General features: G+C 38.2%; 1 protein-coding gene across 1 annotated transcript in view; it reads left to right on the top strand.

The window, feature by feature from the left end:
* Positions 1–23,257, top strand: part of TPCN2 (two pore segment channel 2) — a 30,881-nt gene that overhangs the window by 3,858 nt on the left and 3,766 nt on the right. Inside the window, exons 4-23 of the mRNA XM_055722702.1 lie at positions 476–653; positions 1,338–1,454; positions 3,071–3,177; positions 4,134–4,206; positions 6,828–6,927; positions 7,235–7,300; positions 7,693–7,757; positions 10,707–10,804; positions 11,121–11,202; positions 11,723–11,809; positions 12,851–12,970; positions 13,246–13,305; positions 13,391–13,519; positions 14,184–14,233; positions 16,710–16,809; positions 17,781–17,852; positions 20,557–20,630; positions 21,015–21,105; positions 21,241–21,323; positions 22,027–22,108. Of these exons, the coding sequence (XP_055578677.1) occupies positions 476–653; positions 1,338–1,454; positions 3,071–3,177; positions 4,134–4,206; positions 6,828–6,927; positions 7,235–7,300; positions 7,693–7,757; positions 10,707–10,804; positions 11,121–11,202; positions 11,723–11,809; positions 12,851–12,970; positions 13,246–13,305; positions 13,391–13,519; positions 14,184–14,233; positions 16,710–16,809; positions 17,781–17,852; positions 20,557–20,630; positions 21,015–21,105; positions 21,241–21,323; positions 22,027–22,108 (1,834 nt within the window). The remainder of the gene's footprint in view (positions 1–475; positions 654–1,337; positions 1,455–3,070; positions 3,178–4,133; positions 4,207–6,827; positions 6,928–7,234; positions 7,301–7,692; positions 7,758–10,706; positions 10,805–11,120; positions 11,203–11,722; positions 11,810–12,850; positions 12,971–13,245; positions 13,306–13,390; positions 13,520–14,183; positions 14,234–16,709; positions 16,810–17,780; positions 17,853–20,556; positions 20,631–21,014; positions 21,106–21,240; positions 21,324–22,026; positions 22,109–23,257) is intronic.

Raw genomic sequence — 23,257 nt, 5'->3', positions numbered from 1 at the left:
CACATGAACAGGATAGAAATGGAAAGCAACAAGTTATATGAAAGTATGGTCATGTAGATTGGCTCTTTAGAACAGCCATAGGACCATTGCAGACCTGTTTTATAGCACTGTGTGTTAGGACTTTTCTCAAGTGGCTGTTTCTAAATGTGTTAAATAGTAGCAAGGTTGTCTGCTGCCGTTAGTTTCAGAAGAATACTACTGAAGATTATGTAGTGGTCAGCAGTTATATTATGCTAATACAGGCAACAGCATGCTAATCAAGTGCTGTGTTGTGGTCTAACCCATTTGTGATAAATATGATGCTATAAACTTGGTTTACTTCTAAGAAAATTGCTTTGCAGTAAGTGTTTTGTTGTTATTCACTCATTTTTGGGTTTGGTGTGTTTTGGGGTGGTTTTGTGGGTTGTTAGTTTTTTGTGGTTGGTTTTTGTTTGGTTTTTTTTTTTTTTTTTTAATTTCATCTCTATCCTAACAGGATTTTGAGTTTAACCATTACTGTAATCCTGGCATTGGCTTTTATTGAAAAGCCTTCTTCGCTTACTATCACGTCAGATGTACGATACCGCCTTCCTGCGTGGAATCCTCCGTGTGGCCTAACAGAAAGCATTGAGCTGATTTGCTTTCTGGTGTTCGTGGTTGATGTATCCGTGAAGGTAAGCATTGCATTCATCTGGTATCGAATGAAATACTTGGTGTGTTGGGCAGCTCAGTAGATATAGTCAGTGTGGCTTGTCTCTGTTTTCATGTTTTGGAAAATGTCTTGGAACTGTTACTCAAATCTTGGATTTGCGTGATGAGATTGCTTTGTTTTTAATAAAGCCTTACTTTCAGGAGAAATTAGTAAATGCGTATTTTCTGAATGATTTTTTTTTTAACCTAAGAAATGTAAACTCCTGTTTCTGTAGAAAAAGTGAAATAAATTTTGCTAAGAATACAATGATATTGGCTTAGCTGCTTGTATTAGGCTATAAAATTCAGGGTACGTAATAGTCAAATATATGCCAGTTCATTTAAACAAAATTAATAATAATCAGAATCTGAACTTTTCTTTGGATACTTGTTTCTGGAAAACCTCTTTTTATCCATATTAAGTAGACATTTTTCTTGCATTCCAAGGATTCGCCTCACATGGCCTCTGTGCACCCCTCAGTTTTACTGCCCTTTATTTAGTTTTTGTAGAAAAATTCTCCAATTGGTGTATTTTTGTTTGGATTTAAGGGAGCTCTTTATGAGCACTTACTTAAAATGACAAATACTTGGAAAACAATTGATGCTGACTTATTAGTGTATTGGAATTTATTTTTTAAATCCTTTGGTTGTTGTTTTTTCTTCCCCAGAGTTACTTAATTGGATGGGAAGAATTTTGGAAAAATAAATGGCTAATGGCTTACATACTGACATTAATTGTTTCTCTTGCTGATTGGATTGTATCGCTAAGCTTTTTCTGCACAGAGGTAAGAACTGATTTCTGCAGAAACCAACAGCAGCTTAGTTGTGGAGAGTGGAAAGGAGAAGAACCTGCAAAGGGATAGTTAGCAGGGAGGATGCGGTATATTGGAAAATTAAGGGAGGAGGATGAGATGGTTCCATTTTGATCTTTTGGTCTTGGGTAGCTGGATAATACAACGAAACACAGAAAATGTTTGGTGTAATGTAGCTTCTCAGGGCATTCTGTTTGATTAATACAAGATGTGAGTTCATTGATAGAATTAGAGCTTTAATGCTATAGTCTGTCAACAATCAAAAAGCATAGAGAAAACTCTGGTTGCATAGCACCAATTTTGTCATACAGTTGGAGAATTATGTTCTTGTCTTAATTCAATGGCAGAGTCTACATCGTGACCACTGGTCACTGCTGACTAGGATGTGATGGTAGTATCAAAGAGGTGATCTTAAAATGTTGGAAGAAGATGTCACTTCAGCTTATAAGCATACAACTATAACCAAAATATGTATGTCCTTTTCATATTCAAGCTGAATAAATATAATGTGGCTGAAAGCAGTTAATTATCTAGGATGAAGATTGTGCTTACAGTATGGGAATATGCTTGAAAAGAATTAATTGTAAAATCTTTAGGTGTGGTAGTGGACAAGGAGTTTGAACAGGTGCCTCCCATGCAAAGCAGTGGTAGAAGGAGCAGTTTGACTGCTGGGATGTATGAACAAGGGAATATTGAGGAAAAAAATGGTTATTTTTGACATTTTTCCTGTTCCGTGTGGCCTTGAGAAGACCGATCCTAAAATGCAGGATGCTGAAATACTTTAAGTAGCTGATAAGTCACAGAAATAATTTGAAGGCTGGCAAACATCTTGAATGCAAGAATCAAACAGCTTAAATGCTTTAGTGCAGGGGTCCTCAAACTTTTTAAACAGGGAGCCGGCACGCGGATGAAATGGCAGGCAGTCATCTGCGGCTGCTTGGTTTCCGCCCCCCAACCCCTGGTGCGCGGGGGGTTTCTGTAAATACCGGGGGCTGGATTGAGGAGCCTGGGGGGCCGTATCCGGCCCGTGGGCCCTAGTTTGAGGCCCCCTGCTTTAGTGTATCTTACGGAAAATAAAGACTGTGAGCTGTTTGAGTCCTGTCAGAGGCAGAAATTGCTGAGTAATAAGTGGGCCCTTTAATTATAAAAAAAACCGCCACAAATTGAAATCGAGCACTTGTTTTCAAAATGTGCATGTGTGTTTACTGAAAGAAGCTCACTATTAATTCCCTTTTTGAAATGGAACTTGGCAGAAAATATGGAAACGCCATCTCTTGGCCTGCTTCTTATGTCTACTGAGCAGTGAAGTTAGATTTTTTTTATAATTAGTGGCCTGATCAGGCTATTGAAATGTCATAGCACATTTTTAAAGCAATTTATCATTCTTTTAACAAGGCACCCATAACTATAAAATCTTTTGCATATTTTGTGACTGCAGGGGGGGCAGATTTAGCTTCTGAGCACAGCTTTTTTACGTTAAACTGTTGACTTTGTTGATGTGTATCAGCTTTTTTTGACAAACTTGTATTAAAAATACTTGTGGCGCTAGTCTTACGGGAACTTGATATCTGATCTGTTTGTTTTTGCAGGATGTGAGGATAAGAAGAATTCTTCGTCCTTTCTTTCTCCTTCAGAATTCTTCTATGATGAAAAAAACATTAAAAAGCATCAACAGCACATTGCCTGAAATGGCAAGGTAGGCAATAGCATAGAAAACATACTTTCACAGAAGGTGTATAGTTACCCTTAGTATTCTCGCGTGTGAGATCTGAGTAACTGTCTTCTTGATGGTCTCCAGCTGAGTGGTGGGTGAGATCAGGTAGCAGTGGATGGAGGTTGTGTTAACTTGTTGATTCCTTTAGTCTGTAAAATTTCTCTAGAATGCTTATAATGTGACTCTGTATGCGGCAGATAAGGCTTTTGATGCTAGTCGAGTGGGGGTTTTTAATTCTGTACGTGTCACATAGAGCCCTGTTTTAAGGGAAGAACTGGGGCATCATGTAGGCAAAGGTCTCTGCTGTGTTTCTCCAAGGCAGCTTCTCAGAAGTGTGGGTAGACATACATGTATTTGTCTTGCACTCCTGAGTGCCACACAAGAAGATAAACCTTTCTTGACATCTTCAGAGTGCTTCAGCTTTTTCATTTCTAAATTGTTTTAGCAGTATAAGTGTTAAATGTTACAGTCATGTTGAATTGGATATCCCACTGGAGAAATTGTAGCCAGACAGCATGATGATTTTTGAAGGAGTTCAGATACACAACCCATACCACCGTAAGCGTGTGTCTTAAAGAACTTATTGTCCTTGCCTGTTTTAACTTGTTTTTAACCAACAAGTCCCAGGAGAATCAAAGCTGTACGTAATCCAACATGTTGTATTTTGGTAGGAAGGTATAAATGTGACCCTAACTTCAGCAAAACAAGTGTTTGAATCTCATTGACCACACAATTGTCTAAGCTCATGCTGGAATGATCTGAACAAGTGTGATTCTTACTTTGAGTCAAAACTTAGATCATCTTCTGTTATCTCCATACAGCTTCTTGACAATATCCCTAGTTTTCTTTATATGGCATCCTTTTGCATTTTTAAAAAAAGATATTAAAAATAATATAAAGTTGGTATTAATGCATGTGATATGTTTTCTTTCCAACAGTGTTGTTCTACTACTAGCTGTTCATCTCTCTCTCTTTACCATGTTTGCCATGCTGCTGTTTGCTCGAACAAAGGTAACTGATTATATTTATGCTTTGGTAGATCTCTGTGTGGGTTTTTTGTTTTTTTTCTTTACTCGCGTAGCTGCTGCCTATCTAGTTTTATAATCAAACTAGTGAAACTTGTTTCCCCCCAAAAAGTCATGTTACCTTGTCAAACTTCCTGGCATCAGTGTAAAGTCTGTTCAGAGAGATTTACCATGTGCATAGTATCCATGTACAGTGCTATTTCTGTAAGTGTGCATTAGAAGGCCCCTCAGAATAGTGTTAGAATATATTCATCCTTCAGTGAAGAATTTTTTCTAGACGCTGCTTTGCTGCTTATGTGATAACAATCCTTCCTACTCCACAACTGAAATCCTTCAGTCTTGCTGTAAGCTGTGACACATTATTTTTAGTTCTGCTGCTCAGAGCGAAGTCTGATGGTTCCATTCCAAAATGTGTTTGATGTCTTTATTTGTTTATGATGCTGCATATTGCTGGTATTGATGCTATTACCACAAGTGAGAAATTGAAAGTGTGTTTATACAAGAGGTTTCCTTATACAGCTCTCCAAATTGAGTTACTTTATCTGCTTTTGTTGAAACCTTTTATGCTGTTCTGTTTCAAGGCTCTTCATTTTGTCTCTTTTTGTTTATATTATCACGCATTTCTTTTATCTAGCTTTTTGCTAAGCTTAATTTCCTCTCTGTTTTCTTATCTTCCAATACTGGTATCCCTGGCTATGCCTTGGTAGGTTTTTGCCTGTTTTTGCCTGCATTACTCTGATGTTTTGGTTTCTGATCTCTTTGGGTTTTTCCTCAGTTTTTTCTTTTCCTGCTTCCAAAAAGCACATTTGAAATTTTGTAGTTAAAAGCACTTTTGTGTTCCAGTGCTCTGGGTATGTTCCCTTTCTCCTAAACTTCCTGTATCTTCATGTATCTTACTCAGATTTTATATTTTTTTTTGTCCTTACTTTTTATGGTCTTCCATAAATGTGTTCCTATTAGCACAAATATTTCTTGTGCACTTATCCCATAATTTTACTTCTCTTTAATCTCGGTTTTGCACCTTCATTCCCAGTGCAATTTGCACTTGAGCCTGCCTTTAGTTGTCTTTATGGTCGGCAAATTCCTTGAATTCCTATGTTATAGAATTTCTAAGATTAGAAGCAGAGCTCTACCTTTCCCCCCCATTTGTTTAGCTGCATGCTGGATCTTTGTATTATCTCTGTATGTTGCATCTCATTTCAGTTACAAGCTTTCCCAGCAGATGGGAATGTAACTTGTATACCTAACCAGTCAATTTTGTATACATTTAGGTGAAAAATAACAAATCAGAGGGCAGACTTTCTTTTCTTTTTGATTTTTCTAGTCTAATACTCATACAAACTAATTGTATCTAACATGGCAAAATACTGAAAGCAAGTTCTAAAGCTACCTTTAGTAATGAAATTTATGCCTCTAGATTTTTTTGCTTTGTCTTGTCTAATGTCCTCTAGAAGTATGTGTTCTTCCAGACTTTGCAGCAGATACAAAGGCTGTTTGTTCTGTGCTGCATGAATCATGTTTGTATTGTTTGCACTCTGTATCTTTTTTAGCTGTCTCTACTTCAACTTGGGGGAAAAAAATAAAGCATGCAGATGATCCAAGATTAACCTCTCAGCGTGGTTTTAATGAAAATTCTTATGCCATCTGAGCTTTAGCAGGGCATCTGATGCTTCCACTGAGCCACAAAACAATTGTGATGACCTTAGTTGCCAGAGTATTTGCAAGTATTTTTTGGGTGCTGTAGCACTGACTTTTTGAATACTTTTTTTTTCCTACAAGATGTTTAAGCTCTATGTGATGTTTTCCTTGATACTGTACCTAGCATTATGAATCTTCATACTTTTCAAAACAGAACAGTTGCCTGCTTTTTACCTGCTCAGCAACTCCTATAATGTGCACTAATGCTAGTTATAGATATGTTTCCTTTCTGTTCTTCAGTATAGCCAAAATGTATTTTAATATCATCCCCAATTTGTGTTACACTTTTGGACAAGTCCTGGAGTGTAGTCCTAGTGTATACAGCTCAGGGTGACTAGGTTTCCATCTATGCTGAGGTACGCTGTAGTTGGAATATCAAAGCAAGCAGCTTTCAGTCTACACTAATTTTTATAATGCGAGTTGAGACTGAAGATGTATTATTAGTCTGTGATTTTATTTTATTTTTTAACAAAATTCATATTTTGGGAGTCTTTATCTCCAGTACACTAGTACCTCTTGCAGGCTAAGAGGTGATGCTTTTTTATATCAGTCAAGGGTGAGTTCACATTCCTATATTGTCTGTGACTTTATTGTTCTTCCTGGATCTGAGGTGCTAGCCTGACATAATTTCTATATTGAACTTCATGTGTCTCTTAGCTTGCTCTTCCTCCTTATGTTTTTTAATGGCTGTTAGTAAGTGGAGTGACTGCATTGTATTCCTACACGTCCTAATTTTTGTGCTTGTCTCGTGCTTTTCTTGGTGGGTAGATTTGGTTGTGTCTGGAAGGAGTTGATTATTGCCCCCCATTTTTTTTTTTTTTTTTTTTGTCTCCCCTTGTGTGTCCCCTCCTAAGATGGTCTTAGTGATTTTTGTGGTGTTTCTCTAACCATGAACATACCTTTGACTAGGATGGCCAGCAGGATAAGGAGTGGGTGGTGTATTTCCGGAATCTGCCAGATTCACTGACGACATTGCTGGTCCTACTAACTACTGCAAATAATCCTGATGGTGAGCAATCTTTCACAAATAATTCTTGTCTCTCTTTTCAAAGAATAATAGAGTAAGATTAACTTCAGACTACTAGAACCATTCTTTAAGCTAGTAGCTCTTAGTACAGCCAGAGGGAGGTTATATAAACATTTTTCAAGCCTTTAGAAACTTGATTCTTGCCTTTCCTTTGGTGTAATTATGTATACAACTCTAAAGGGGAGCTATATAAGAGCTTTTACCAATTGCCAAAAAGTTGATAGAGGTCTCCAGTTTTCATTGTAAGCATTAAGTTCTTCTTTCCTTTTTTTTTTCAAATCTGATACAGTAATGATTCCGGCATATTCTAAGAATCGAGCATATTCCATCTTCTTCATACTCTTCACCGTATTAGGTAAGTTACCTCTTGTCTTCAGTACTGTAAATGCACTTTAACTTTGACATTTGCGTAACAGCAAAAGAGTGGTTCGGTGTTTTGGGTTTTTTTTTCTCCTAGGAAATTTTAGTCATAAATTTCTCCCTTTTTTGTGTTTCTTCCAATTACTGTATATCTTGTAAGATAATATTCATGGATGGTACTTACAGTTTGGGGTTTTTTTCAGTGACATATTATAGGGGAGTAAATATACTGCAGTATTTTCAAACTTTACAAACATTTTTTGAAATCAAACACAAGAAGAAAAATCCTTTCAAAATTCTGCATCTGACTTATTATATGCATTGGAACTTCTCTGAGAAATAGATTAAGTATTTCAATAATTATTACTGCCCCTTTTTCTCCAACAGGCAACTTGTTTCTGATGAACTTGCTTACAGCAATAATATACAACCAGTTTCGAGGATATCTTCTGGTGAGTAAAGCATTCCCAATTTCTGTGTTCTGCCATAACTATGAATCTGTGAAGCCCTGAGTATTAGGTGTTTCAACTGTATATTAAAGGAGTATGCCCATCCTGGTTGTAGACGTAGTTTTAAGATATAATGGCTCTTTGATGTAGCTACTTTTCCCCTTATGCTGTTGTAGCTTGATCCCCTTAAATGAAAAAATTACGTGGTTGTATACTTCCATGTGTGCTGTGGATCTGCAAATTTGACTATTATAAAACTGAACAAGTAACTTAAACTTGGTCTCTGTGAAGAAAACTTGCTGTACTATTTAAATTGTTACAAATCCTAGCACTTCATTTCTCTGAGTAGTACAGGAGTAGAAGGATACCTTCGATTAAAAAAAGAAAAATTGCTGACTAAAACACCTTCACATTTGGTATTTTTTGCTTTGTCCTTACCATGGTGGGCGGGTGTGATGATAGAATGATTAGGGCAGTCTGCTGCCTCTGGAAGATGGGCTTGAGCCTTGTGATTGTCTTGTACCAGAAGAAGAGGCAAATACCAGCAGGTATAGTGGTTAATCTTGGTAGTATTGAGTCTCAACTAAAAGGAAAGTGTGCTTACTCTGCATGGAATGTCAGTCATCTGTGTAATACTTTAACATGCTTCTGGAAGATGCCTGATCATATGTGATTCTCTTAATTTTGTGGAATAAGAATCTGATGTACAGTATAATGACCTCTTTTTGACTCAGGTGTCTATATTAGAGAAGTAAAAGCTGACAAAGTAAGTGTACTTTTGCATGTTGTTCAAGGAGTGTGCAATCTATGATGACAATTAAACTCATCACTAAAAGTTCTTTGTCTTTTATTAACAAGATGTGTGATGTGCTTTGTTGCATTATGTATGCTAGTTGTGTACTGTGAGCGTAGTCTGAATTTCCATGGCAGGAAACAGTGTTAAGTGCTTTTGTTTTCTGTATGAAATTGTTCAACTACACCATCTGGGAGGAATTTTAATCACCGGAGGTAAGAGTATTTTAGAAAGCAGAGACTAAGTCAGTCAAATGAAAGATGGTCTCAGTTACTTCCAATAAAATGTACTTCATCTAAGAGGTTAACCTTGTGACTTTACTATTTCTATTCCAAAAAGAAGTAACTGACTGGGTAGGTGATGGAAGGAAGAGGCTGTGTGGGTGCAGCTGGAGATGGCTGGGACTGGGTTTATATCCAGCAATGAATACAGAACATCCAAGGTGCACCACAGCTACTCAGCAGTTAACACATGTAGTAGGTTAGTAGAAAATTACAGTGTTAGGCTAAGCATTAATGGTTATCACACTGATGCCACACAAGTGAATCTTTGATCAGGCAGTCATCAGTCAAAAGGGGAAGGGTCAGTCTGTTGTTCCTCAGAGCAGGCAGAGTCTTGATCTAGCTGAGGTGCTGTCTTTGAGCTGTTTGAGATTTTTCTTTTGAGCGCTCTATAACTTCCGTGGTGAAATTTTTCTCTCGAGTTAGTTCTTCAACAATTTCAGTTCCACCAGTGTTATTTACTTTCTTGTTGAATATTCTATAAATCTTCACAGCTCGACAGCAATGTTTTTGATAAAGCTCAGTCAGGATAGTGCTATGCAAAAGCACTTGAGTCTGATGGCTAAACCTCGGGGTTGTAGGTTAAGTTTTTTTCCCCTTTGTGCCAGTACAGCGATGGCCTCTGTAGCTTGGAAGGAACAGTGTTCCCAACCGCGTACGTTCCAGCTGGTTGGTCTTATGTCTATGGTTTACTTCAGGTTTAGTGGTAGGGGAAACCCAGTGACTTTGGGCATATGATTTTTTTTTTTTCTTCTCCTTATTTGCATATGATCTTGTAGTTCCTTAGTTAATTATTTTCTCCTTCACTTATATCTAGTCGTATAGTTCCTTCCCCTTATTTATGTACTCATATAGTTCATTTGATCCTTCAGAGGAGTGGGGTTGAGGGCTTTGGGGGAAAAGTGAAATAATAGCTGCTCTAGTAGAACTCCAGAGAGAAGGTAAATTTGTTGACTAGGAAGCCCGAGGCAATGTCACACAGAAGGAATGGCCCCCACCCTCTTGTAGGAGAGGAGTGTTTAAACCTAGTATGTGCAAAGAGGAGTTCTTGTAATCCTTCACTTCTGCTCTGTTCTTCCCTTCTTTCTCAGTTTTCCTCTTTCCCTTTGAGAGCATGCCATACTCTGACTCCCAATAATGGAGCTGAGTTTGAAAGTGATTACTATGAAAAAAAAAAAAAATGAAGCACGAAAAACTATGGCACTGGTTTTCTTCTTTTTGGTAAGAAGCTGGAGTTGGACAAGCTGTTTAACTGCTCTTTGCACAGTAGTATGTGAATATGTGAATATTTGAGCTTTGCTGTTGTCGTTGTCTCTGGAACAGGCATGTGGCTGTGCAATCCAGGATTAAAAATAAACCATAACCTGGATGTTTACTTGAACTCCAGAGACTTGTTTGTTCGCTTCCTTCCTCCGATGTGGAGTTCTTGAATGAAGCGAGGCCTAGGGAAGTCTCCTGTTACGATCTATAAACACAAATCCGGGCTGTGTGCCAGAGAATCGGTGTATTATCTGGCCATAGGGCATAGTACTGCATGAGCAGCTCAGTAGCCCTGATCTTCCCAAGTCCTTGTGGTAGAAATGGGCTTCACTGATTTCAGTGTATGACTCATGGTATTCCTTGTAAACTGGAGTGTCTGTCTGTCTGGGCCCAGTATATGGACAACTAGAACTAGTGGCTAATGATGGGGACTTCGGCAGTGGGAGAAGGAAAACAATTATCTTCCCTTCCTGAAAAATTATTTTAGTAGTAGGCTTGCAGTAGGTGCTCTCTAAGGGCAGGGCAACTAATTTGCAGATCTTATTTGTATCATCTAGTTGAACTTCCTTTAAACAAGTGTAAGTAAATTGTCTTCTCTGTGGTATCTTTACTGTCCAGAAATCGGTTCAGTCTTCCCTCTTCAGGAGGCGACTGGGAATTCGGGCTGCGTTTGAAGTGCTGTCTTCCCTGAAAGAGACTCCTGGTAATGCACAACAGTAAGTGGAGAAAGTTGAAACAGTAAATTATCGAGGAGAAAAGAGCAGATTTTTTGTCATCTTGTTTTGTTTAGTATGTTTACTGAGGTTCCCTTCCTGAAAAATGGCAGTTTGTTGCTCCTCTCTTCTAAATATTTTTTTTTTCTTCTTTAAGCGGATGTTTATAACACACTGGGACTCTTACAGGGTCTGTTTCCTTTTTACTTTTAATTCTGTCTGCTTTTCAAAAAATTGATGTTCCAAGGGTATTCTTCCTCTATTTTTGCAGTCCAGACAGTGATCCGTTTCAGGGTCCATCCTATTTTCTTTTGAATAGGTCGTGTGTCAGTGTTGGAGCCTTACTACAAGTGCTGCAGAAAGTTGAAATGGATTCTCGCTGCCAGCAAGCCATCATGAGAGTAAGACCTGGATTTTCTTAGTCTTTATGTACTTGACTTGTGGGACAGCTGTGGAAACTGATATTTCCTTAATCACAACATTGATCTAGGAATAGTAGCTTTCAGCTCAGCCATTTCACCTTAAGGTTGCTGCTGCTTTTGTTGGTGCAATGAGGAATGCATTCAGCTGCAGAGAGGTGCAGAGGAACGAAAACTCTTGTTTTGCAGAGCTAACCTTTTCATTTGTTTACTTTCACTCTGAAAGCAAAGCATTTCTCACTGTGGTCTAGAGCTGCTATCTTATAGCAGCTTCTTTCTATGGTATGAAAATGTCTGGGTTTTTTTGTTGGGTTTTAGCTGTGCTGCTTCCTACTCATACTTCTGTCAGGCTACAGGAAGACTAGTTTTTGCTTAGCTAAAGACTTAATGTTGCAGTTCATGCCATGATTTTTGGAGTTCAGAGAAAGTCTGAAGGTGTTGGCAGTCTTTGAAGATGCACCTACTGCAAGTGTTGATCTGAATGTTTCTCTTTCATGTGAAGTCACTCAAAACATGCTCCTGTGATCAGCTGTCAGCTGCCCAGTTTCAGAAGCTCTTTGAAGAACTAGACAAAGATGCTATTAAGCAAGTATGTATGTGACAGTCATTTATAGCACGTCATAAGTTGAGTGTGGTCTTGTGCAAAAATAAGTGATAGTATTCTGCTATAAAGCAGATAAAGAAACTTGTTGAACGCTAGGTATGATCAGATGTCATTTGATTTTTAAGTTGTTGGTGGATTGCTCTTATAAACAACATTTCTTTGGGAGCTTTTACAGCGTTACTTTGGGATTGCCTGGTAGCGTTAAGTATAGAAAAGGCATGGTTGTTAATTCTGTCAGCTTTTTGAAGTGACTGGGCCAGACAAAAGAGATGAGAGCTCTGTGTGTGTATTTTGTTTAATAAGAAGATTCATTACAAGAAATATGAGTTAGACTTATAACATAGATTTTCTGACAAGTGATGGGGAGAAATAAGTACCTCTGTAGTAAATTGTTTTTGATGTAAGGCGAGGGATTTGTCTTATCGTGGCAGTCCTATATTGAAGTAATGCATTTCTTTGCTATGTATTAGTCTTTGCAGGGTAACACTTAAATATACTCAAGCAAAGTTTTTCCTCCAGTCCCTGAATGAAGAATTAAATGTAGATTCTTTAAGCGTTCAGACGAAGATGGGCAGAAAGCAGTCTTCTCCATGTGGAGAAAGAAAGTTTAAAATTACAAGTAACACTTTCAAAGGGTTAGGAAATGTTCTTTTCTATGTTTGCATATAACTTAGACTTTAGAATTTTTTAAGGGAGATCAAATATTGGGAAATGGGGAAGGAGTGTATACTATTAATAGCTTGCTGTTTAGTTTACCTGCTTTGAGGCATTAGAGGAACGTTGAATTACCTCCCTTCTTTGCCATTATCTTGTGCTGTGCCATAATTGTCAACCCATTTGCTAATTGGAAATGCTAATAGAGCTTGAAAACACCTTCCTACTGAAATGTCAAAGTTAGCCTGTGGCCGTGAAGTTTTGTTTTGAAAGTGTCTGTTTCTTAAATCTGAGATTAGCTGTGGTTTTTTCTGCATTATTATTAAAATGCTTATGCTTTGTGTCTAAACAAATCATATGTGTTCATTTCAGCATCCTCCCAGTCCAGAGTACCAATCCCATTTTATGCAGAAAATGCAGTTTGCCTTTGGCCATCCCTACTTTGGCTACTTGGGGAATGTTGTCGCCCTTGCAAACATTGTTTCTATCTGTGTAAGTAAAAGGGGGTTTTGTGTGGTTCACCCCACCCCATTACAAACTTCACTTCTTTTTTTGCTCTTTAGTCTCTGTTCTGATAACCACTTTTTGTAGCAGACGTCCGTATGTGGCATGCTTTAATCATGCAGTCTTAGGTGAGAATACCTGCACTTAAAAAGTATATTCTGAGCTGCTTGGAAAGGCCTTTGCAAAGCATAAAAGCCTGTTCTTGTGCTTAAACATCTGTTTTATGCAGCAGTGGACTCATAGAATATTTCTTCTTGTTTAAGGTGGTTTTGGTGATGGATGCAGATAAGCAGCCATCTGAAAGAGATGACTTCTTCCTGGGGGTGAGATGCAACAGTATTCCTACAGTTATTGCTCTTGCCTGAGATGTTGGTTATTCTAATAATTATTTTTGTTTTTGGGCTGAAGGCTATCAACTGCTTCTTCATCCTGTACTACCTGCTGGAAATGATGCTGAAAATCTTAGCGATGGGCTTGAAAAGATACTTGTCATACCCAAGCAATAGATTTGATGGACTTCTGACTGTAATTCTGCTGGTATGCTTTCTGTTAACTTCTGTATCCCTGGATTCGCTGACTAGGTTGATCAGGAACTGCAAGAGCTAGTGGAATTACTTTTCATTTAACACTGTTATGCAGAGTTAAAGAGCATGAACCAGTGTTGCGGTTTTCAGTGGCTTCAACATTTTGGTGGCACATGGACCTCTTAGGGTCTCTTTTTTGGAGGTATGCTTTCGTAAATTTGTGGAAAAGGTGAGCTTTCTTATAAGCAGTCTCTTTAATGTTATTTGGAAACATCCAGCTCTTGGAGTAATTCTGTGAGGAATTCTGTTACGTAGCTAAAAATCACTTAGCTTTTTGAAGAAAAAAAAAAAAAAGGTGCCAGAGGATTGTTACCATTATTTGGTAAAAGCCTGAAACACTTATGGCAGATGAGGCCAAATTCATGGTCGGTGTAAATGACTGTATATCCTTTTATGTCACTGTTGGATGATGTGCGTACATTGGATTAATACAAGGAGTACCTAGTCAAATAGGACAATTTCAGAGCTTGAATGTGAGTCAGATTAGTGGTTTAAAGCTCTTAAAAAAAAAAAAAAAAATTCCTATCAAGAAACGTACCTAATTTTTGAAACTCAGAATCACAAAGTAAGATTTTGATTTTTTTTTTCTTTTTTTTTCTTTTCTCCCCTGACTGAAGGTTTTGGAGATTGCAACTTTTGCTGTGTATGGATTTCCTCATCCTGGTTGGTATGTAATCTGTCTGAACTGTTGCACTTTGCGCCGTGTCTGGGGTAGGTCAGGGGAATATATACACACTTATGTCATTACACTATGATTGTCAGCCCAGTCTGTAATTGACCAAACCTAGTATAATTTCTCACCCTTGTAGTAACTAGAGGCCATACAATATGTATAAGTGAAGGAAAATTACTAACGTTTTTCATAAATTTAGAGTTCTCTTCAGCTGTTCTGAGAAGGGTGCATTTGTATTCCTTGCTATCTAATGAAAAATAGTATCTTAGCAGACCTACACTTACTCAAGGTGCAGGAATAAGAATTTAGTACAACATACATAACCAGCTACTAACCTAATATGTTTCAGCATCAGATTGTCCATAAGCCTAATGATATGAATTCCTAAACAGCTGGCATGCAACCTTGTATGTAGAGTGAAGACTAAGTTTTGTTTCGTAATGTAGAACTTAGTAAAAAGAAATTCCCATGGACTTAAACTATTGATCTATACCAGAATAGCAAGAACTTGTAGTTTGATTTTGTTAAGTTCAAACAGTTCTTGGGTAACTATCCGGAGATTTTTTTTTGTTATCAAAAACATAAAAATCATTGTTCTATCTCTTGAAAACTGCCACAGCAACAAAAGACGAAAATACAGGACTCCTGGAAGATTTCACAAATTCTAGTTTCAGGTTCAGATACTTTGTTTCTTTATACAAACTTACTCTTAAGACGTTGGCTCTCCTTAATTCTTTCAGGATTATTTGTTATGTTGCCATCGAGAAGTTCTGTCTTAATTTACAGTAGTATCTATGAAGAGACCTGGTAGACCTTATGGCTTTAAATGGATTTATTTTTGAACACTACTTGCATTCCTGTTGCTCAGAAGTGATGGTTGTCATAAGGGTAGTAACTGCTAACAGTCTAATGGCATTAACTATTGATCTTACTTGTAATTGATTATATATGAGTTTGTTTTTGCCCTTTGATTCTTCAATGTAGATGACAGATTGCCCTACAATAGTATCTTGAAGCACTAGTAATCCTTATTAGATCTCTTTATCAGTCACTGCAAGCAGATTGCAACCCAGATGAATCATTCGGAGTCCTCGTGCTGCTTACAGTGTGTGCAGCTGGTAACTGCCTGGTCTGTAGATGTAACATCTTCAGGACAGGACAAAGGCCTGACTGTTACTCTGGGATATATGTTCTATGCAGTGGTGTCTTAAATTATTTCTTTTATTATTAGAGTTGAATGTATTGGTGATGCAGGTCATGATTTAGCATCTGTGTTACCAAGGGCATTTTTCATTAACTACTCTTAACCCCACCACCTGCCCACCTTTCCAGCAAAGCAGCATCCAGCATGCTGATGTAAGTCATGTAAAGCTCAGACTGAGATCTGAAGTGTATCATATCACCCGTGGAATACACGTGTAAGGAAGAAGGTTGGCAAGACAGTCTGTTAGCCTAGTGCTTGTTTTGAAGCCTAACTTCAGTTGAGCATACCCTGAAGGATTAATGCACGTCTTTGTGTAAGTTCCTGAAGTATCTAGCTATAGCAGTATTTTTGTTTTGCTTTGTTTTCTGAAAGGACCTTCTTTGGTGCCTTCCCCTCCAGCAGAAGGAAGGGTGCTTACCCAGGTACTTCAGTACAAACAGAGATTTTCAAGAGCTCTGTATGCATATTGAAGAGCCCAGGCTAAATGAATTGCTTCCTTCATCAGTTAGTAGAATTTACTGTAGCTGAAATTCCTGCTGAGCCAACAATTGTACTTCCTTTTTCAGATCACAGATTTCTATATAGGATAGTTCAGGCTGGAAGGGACCCACTCAAAGCAAGTGTCGACCAAGTTACTCAAAGCTCTATGCAGTTGGGTCTTGAAAACTTCCAGTGATGGAGACTTTCATGACCTCTCTGGGTAACCTGCGCCTGTCTTGCTGTCCTCATGGTTGACAAGTTCTTAAGTTCTTCCTTATGTCTATCTAGTGTGAGCCTCCATTGTTTCAGTTGACACCTACTGTCCCTGGCTCTCCTACTATGCACCACTGAACAGCCTTGCTTCTGTCTTCTTGAGGACCACTTCTGGCTGTTGCCACATTCTCCTGAAGCAGTGTTCTCCAGGCCGAACAAGCACAATTCCTGTAGCTTTTATTTGTAGTGTAGGTGCATCAGCCCCTGATAATCTTACTGGCCCTCTGCTGATCTTGCTGGAGTTTGTCCCTTTTTTGGGAATTTCAAAACTACTGGATGCAGTGTTTAGTCAGTCATAGGTTATAAATCCCGTTTATGTGAGGAAATCTTTTTTTTTTTCTTTTTCTCTCTCCCCCCCCCTTTTTTTTTTTTCCCTTCTCAAATATTTTAATGTGCCATGGATGTTAACCAAAAGTTGTGGGGAATTTAGTTACCTTCAGCCCAGTAGATTTAATGGTGTCCTCCTGTCATGGGCTGTTTCTCTCACTTGTTATTTTCTTCCATCTTTTCTAGGAGACCAGAGTTCATGGGTTTATTATCCCTGTGGGATATGGTGCGATTGGTGAACATGTTAATTGTGTTCAGGTTCCTGCGGATTATTCCTAATATGAAGGTATCTCTTTATCCCCCCACACTTAAGATTTTGTTGTTGGTAAAATTACAAATTTTGTTAAAGCCTTTCTGAATAACATGTAGATGGCATTTCTGTTTCACCCGAGTGGGAGAACTCAGGTCTGACCGGACTATGGCACAGCACCTCACAAACTCACTGTCTCTCTAGCTGGTTGACTCTAAGTTGGCAGCGAAGTTCTGTTGATGTCAGTGCAATTGATACTGGCATTCTAAAGTGGGCAGGCGCATCCAGAAACACTTGTGCAGCTTGTGTAGTGCTTCATCTTAATTGGTTGAGTGGGTATGATACCCTTGAAGAATTTTGTACTCGGGAGGTGGTAGACTTGCTCTCTCTAGATAATACCAGACCTTTTGGTCACCTAGAGGGTTATTTGGGATGGATCCCTCTGTCCAGTTTCCCAGTATGGGTATTTTCACCAGAATACATGTACTTGAATCTGAAATCACTTTGAGTTGTTTGATTGCTTGTTATAATTCTGTATTGAGACTTACTTGAAAGCTAAGCCTGAATTAGTGTCAGGTGCAGGACTTGTATCTTGGTTCAATAAGCCATGAATATCTACCAGATGTAATCAGGGGTCATAATGTCAGTAGAAAGTTTAAACAGGAAATTATATGGATCAAATATGAAGCAGATACTCTGGAGTTTTGGGGCAATTGTGACTTTTTTTTGTTGTTTTCCTGTTCTAGTCTCAGTAGACAAATAGCCCTTTGAGTCAGTTCCTGTGTATATCTGAAACTTACCATACTGTCTGTGTATGAAAAGGACTACAGCATTGTTTGTTCATTTTAAGTACCTCATGGAAAACATCTCTGTATAAAAAAAATGCCCTGTACTTAGTATAGTTCACTTTCCTGGTTGGTATTTCTTTTGTCCTTTTAGTAAAAATAATTTTATATGGATTGGAAGTGGGATGCATGTCATGCATACAAAATTCTGCTTTGTTTTAGTTCATGGCTTTGGTCGTTACTACATTGCTGGACCTGGTAAAAAACTTAAGAGCCTTTGCAGGAATCCTTGTGGTAAGTGGAGATGCAAGACTGTAATTTCCTTTCCCATAGTTAGCAGTATAATAAGGGTATGTCATCAGCAAAATAAACAGCGTTCTCTGACAATCACCATGAGCAGTAACATTACACCTTAATCAGCCAGTTCTTCTCCAGGGCATGTCGTGGAAAGCTGCAACAAATTACTCTTTTGTTATTGGCTGTGCACAGTGACAGTGCGCTGTTCACAAGTTTCCTTCAGGAGTGCCTTTAAAAGACTGTTTGAAACTTCCTCAGAGTGCTTGCCTCGGGCTGGATACTCTAGTTTCAAATAATTCATCAGATGGGAAAAGTAGCCTAGTTTTCCCTACTGTATCTTGCTTATGTTAAATAGCAAAACAAGGTTATAACTGCTTTCAGTTGAGAAGGTCTTGAGATGACATGTTTGGACATGACTTTTAAAGGCCTCTGGCTTCCTGTTACAGGTGTGTCTGTGTAGAATTTATAGTCTGTAAACATGTGATTAAAGGATGCATCACAGTGGGTGGCATCCACTACATAAATTCTCCGTTTCCCAACTCTTTTGAGTTTCTGGCTTTGCAATGATGTCTTTCTGGTAAAGCCAAGTAATACTTGGGTAGTTTAGCATTTTTTTTGTGTCTTTTTATCTGGTGTTTGGTGTTTTTTCCCCTTCTTCTTAGGATACTTTGACATAATGGTTAGAGACCAAGGATTTGCTGTGTATTAGGCATTGTTTAAAAAGTTATTTTAGTCTATATACTTAGCATGCAGTTTGCTCAGAATATCTGTTTTAGTCATCAGTAATCTCTGCTTTTGCACGGAGGGGCTTTAAGCTGCAGTCTGGAAAGGTTTATGTTGCAATTAGAGATAATGATACTGGTTCGGACAAAGCTGAGTTGATAACAGCTTTGTTGTGCTGTACAAGTCACGCTTGCAACTGGGAGCTACTCTCAAAACAGAAATACTGTGGGGTGCACAAACTTAGAAGTTTGCCTTTACATGTGAAAGCCCATCTTAAGACCTTAAATGCCAATCTTGTATATGATAGGAACATTTAGTTTAATGAAAAACTTTTGATTACTTGATGTAATAAGCCATCTAAAGGCTGACTACGGTTTTGGTAGTTTTGCCAGTTCTTGGTTAAGTATGTACACTGTGCTGAAGGAGCACGCATTTGCTTGTCACTTCTGTCAGAGGCTGGTACAGTTAGATTGTGGACAGGCAGGGAAGGCAGTGACTGGCATCGCTGCTGGATCTGACAGAACCCGTATGTCACAGCCCCGGGAGAGAGCCATTATGGGGTGAGCTGTTCTGTGCTCTGCACTAGGACCCCAAAGCTGTGCTCCTACTGGCATGGCTGTACCTGGGCTGTAGCATTCTTCTGGAAGCTCTTTCCATGCCTGAAAGACATGGCTAAGATGCCAGGAGCCTGATTAATATACTTGATTTTATTTTTAGGCTTTATAAATTACTGTTTTAAATACGGTGTCCTTACCCATATATGTAAGACTTTAACGCCTGTGAAATGGTTTAAGGGTCTGCTGCTGATTGTCTTTAATGCTGGCAGTGTGAAATGTAGTTTTGCAACGATTGTGAGGCAAGGGTGCTGTAGTGTTTGCTGCTGCTATTAATTTAGTTTGCTTTTACTGGAGGCTACAAGGGAAACTCACTGAACTTCTACTGTAGTGAAGTCTGACTCCATTACCAGCTGATATAAAGCCTCTTTCCTAATGTTAGCTGGGAACAGATGCTGGTAAAATTGTGTAACTCATTAGCTAATTTCTCAGGTAGTGTGCCTTTCAAACATATTTTTTTCAAAGAATAAAACTTTATTATTGCCAAGTGAGATACCCCATCTTCTGGCAGGCTGTGGAATGTCAGCTTCAACTTACTTCAGTAGCGTACAAAGTGCTGTGGTTCATTGACCAGGAGTTTCTCTTCTATTCTTCCCAGACTTCCCTCTTCAATCTGTTTTGTAGAAAAACACAGAAATATTACTAACAATTTTTCATTTGAAGATTCAGTTTGTTTCAAGCTGTCCTAGGAAGAATGGTACTTCCCCCAGAGGAGTGAGATTGTAGATTGTTTCTGGAATAATTGGTTTAGGATAAAAATGGCAAACTCACCTAGGTGACAGCTGAAGACTGTGAAAGGTATTTCTTTAAAAGGAAGCGTGTATTTCTAACAAGTAAAAGACAGAAGTTCCAAAATCCTTTGTGTTATTGAAAACTGTATCTTCAGACTAATGTAATACTTTCAAAGAAGTTGCTGGTGTAATATATAATGCTGACTTGGTTTTGTCCTTTGGTTAAGTTTAGTAAAATCTTATTTTCACTGAATCTAGCAGAAAGCTTCCCAGGTATTTAGAATATTCTTTGTAAATACAGGTAATGTTTTGGGGTTTTGTTTTTTAAGTGGCTTTTCTGTAGTGCTAATAGTTAAATATCAGCATTCTGAGGTACAAAGAAGTAAAATAGTTATAAAGTAAAATGGCTTAATGCATTATTAACAACTGAAAATTAAATACTAAATTAAAAAGTAAGAGCAGACAGTTAAGTAATACAGACTTTGAGAAGTATTTTCATTTCAAAAGCTTCAGGCATTGTTGTTGATTAAATTCTTTTATTGTGGTACTAATATGAATTCCATGTTAATTGCATTGTTTTCTTATTTAGTGACTAAAATAACCAAAACTAATACTTGCTTATATCCTTTCCAGGTGGTTTTCTATGCATTTGCTATAACTGGCATAATGCTATTTAAAGGTGCTGTTATTCCCTTGGGAAATATGAGGTAACATTCTAAATATCAGTATTCGGACAGAATATGTTTTTTTAAAAGCGTCTGCAACACGCTACCTCTGAATTGTTTGTGGTTGGGTTTGGGTTGGGGTTTTTTGCCTTATTCTTGGAGCCACCCTTCTTTTATTGTTAAATCACACAGACTTTTTTCATTTCTTGCTCCTTCTGTTTGTCCTTGCTATATTGATATTGCAGGAACACTTATCGGTGGCTTGAAACTTTACCCTGCTGTAGCTTGCATACTTTTTAAACTATTTCCCTTGTTTTCTGCCCATATGAGAGACTTAAGTTTCTACAATGTGCTCAGAAGTATCTTGTTTTTGAGGTACAGTACATAGAAAGCAATGCTTACATCAACCTGTAATTATCTTTACAGTGCTGTCAATACAACATATAATAATGGCACTCTGCAGTGTGGGACCTACGAACAGCTGGAATATTGGCCAAACAATTTTGATGACTTTGCTGTGAGTCTGATCATTGATGGAATCTGTCCTCTTTCCCTCTCTGCCTGTCTCTTCCCCTGATTCTCTTCATGTGCATGATACAGCTTCAGTGTGTTGATACAGCCACTCAGCTTCTGTTTTACTCATGTTGTTTAGGCAGCGGTGGTGACCCTCTGGGATGTGATGGTGGTGAACAACTGGCAAGTCTTTTTGGAAGCATTTTCAAGATATTCAAGTCCGTAAGTAGCAGTAATATAACTGAAGTCCCATACGAATCTGACTTATAACCGAACAAGAATTACACACATACAATTATATAATTATAGATAGTTCCTACTATCTGCTAAGAGGGATGCTGCTTAGCTTTCTTTTAGGTCGATTCTGGTATGTAGGAAATAAACTTAGTATGTCATGGCTCTTCTTTAACTTGTGTAACTTGATAGTTGGTCTAGTGCTTGGCGGATGCCATGAAATCTTTTGTCACATTTAGAAGGGGTTGGAAACTGGCTTGGTAGTAATCTTGTTCCAAAAAAGAGTGATTGAATTAAGTGGATTATTAACAGGCTTGCAACACATATTGTGTGGGTGGCTTTGTCTGTAGAGCTGAACTCCCAGAAGTGAGATACTAGTAAATTGCTTTAGTTCAGGGGATACTAGCCTGGATGGATCTTTTGCTGTGATCCAGTACAACTTCTACTAGGCTGTTTTTCTGTCCCTTCATAGTTCAATTAGGTATGATAAATGGGGGGAGTGAGTCTGTTTGGCTAACTTAATGGAAGACTGAAGATGATTTTATTTTTTGTTCCAGACCTCCTTTTACATTAAGAAAGTAGTAGTATTGTATTTCAAGGTAAAATGTGATTTCATGGCACTCTTTGGTCACTTTCAGGCTGAGGTTATTTACTGCCTACTTTACTTTTTGTCTGTTAATCTGATCTGCAGGTGGGCTAAGATCTATTTTGTAGCTTGGTGGTTGATCTCCTCTGTCATCTGGGTTAACCTCTTCGTAGCTTTACTCCTAGAGGTAAGGAAGTGTGTTTATTTGGTATTAGGTTCTGAAGACAGGTTCTAATACGTGTGGGAAATGAAAACAACCCAAGCAACTTTTTCGGAAAGTGTGTTGTTTTTGTGCTTGCTTTAATCTTTTCTCCTTGTTACCCTTCCCCAGAGATGCTGAGGAAGCACTTTCTTTTTCCTAGATGGTATATTTTTTCTGCAACTTGGTTACAAATCTGGCTGCTTTTCATTGATTGTGCACTTTTTATCGTTATAGCTTACTCCCTATAAAGCAAAAAATGTTTTTAAGTATTATAAAATTGTTTCTCTTGTCTGTTAGCATTTAACTTCAGCATTAGTTATTCAAGCTGCAGGCTTCTTGCATTTTGGTTTGTCAGCAAAGTTAGCGCTTTAAAATTTACATTTTTTTTTTTATTTTGGTTGTCCTGTGTTTCTTCCCACCCCAATTTGAATTATTACCCTCCTTCAGTTCCACACTAGAGGAGTGGAACTTTACTTACTTTGAAGAGATCAACTTCTGGAGTTTAAAGAAGCTGTGGAAATATAGGTGCCTAAACAATGCCAATGAAGAACATCTAGTTCTGCTTGTTTTTCATGAATGCATAGTTCTCTGCAAATCCAAACACCTTTTGGTTTTTGTTTTATGGTGAAGGGAATGTTAATCACAGGCATCTCCTCCAGATTAATGATTGTAGACTCTCTTACAAGTAATGAAATAACTGAGTACCTGTAGAGGGCACTTCACCCCATCTTAAAACTTATGAACATTTATCTTGGAGATGCTCTTGTTGTTGTTGTTGACTGCATTGAGAACTAAAATTTACTACTGTAGGTAGAATGGTCAACTTTGAGACAGAAACTTAGATATGAGTCTTATGTTGAGCTTCAGTGTTGTCCGTGAGAGTTTCAGAAAAGCCTTTCTATTCCAGCTGGATGCCAATGGCATTAAGTCTTCTACCTGCTTGCTTCAGCAGGGCTGTGTTCAAAGTTTGCTGTAAGAGCCAAGATACAGGATTCTGTAGCAGGAGAACAGAATGTCATCATTTTTCTCTCTTCTGCTCCCTGGCCCGAGATTTTTGCCTACTCCCTAGCTATTGTTTTGTCAGAGTGAATGAGAAGGGATATGGGAACATGGAAAAAACAGAAGCTGAGTTTA

This window comes from Falco cherrug, chromosome 10 (genome assembly GCF_023634085.1).
Source record: "Falco cherrug isolate bFalChe1 chromosome 10, bFalChe1.pri, whole genome shotgun sequence".
Taxonomy (NCBI): Eukaryota; Metazoa; Chordata; class Aves; order Falconiformes; family Falconidae; genus Falco; species Falco cherrug.
Note: the sequence above shows the minus strand (reverse complement) of the source record. Positions and strands in the feature narration are given on the sequence as shown.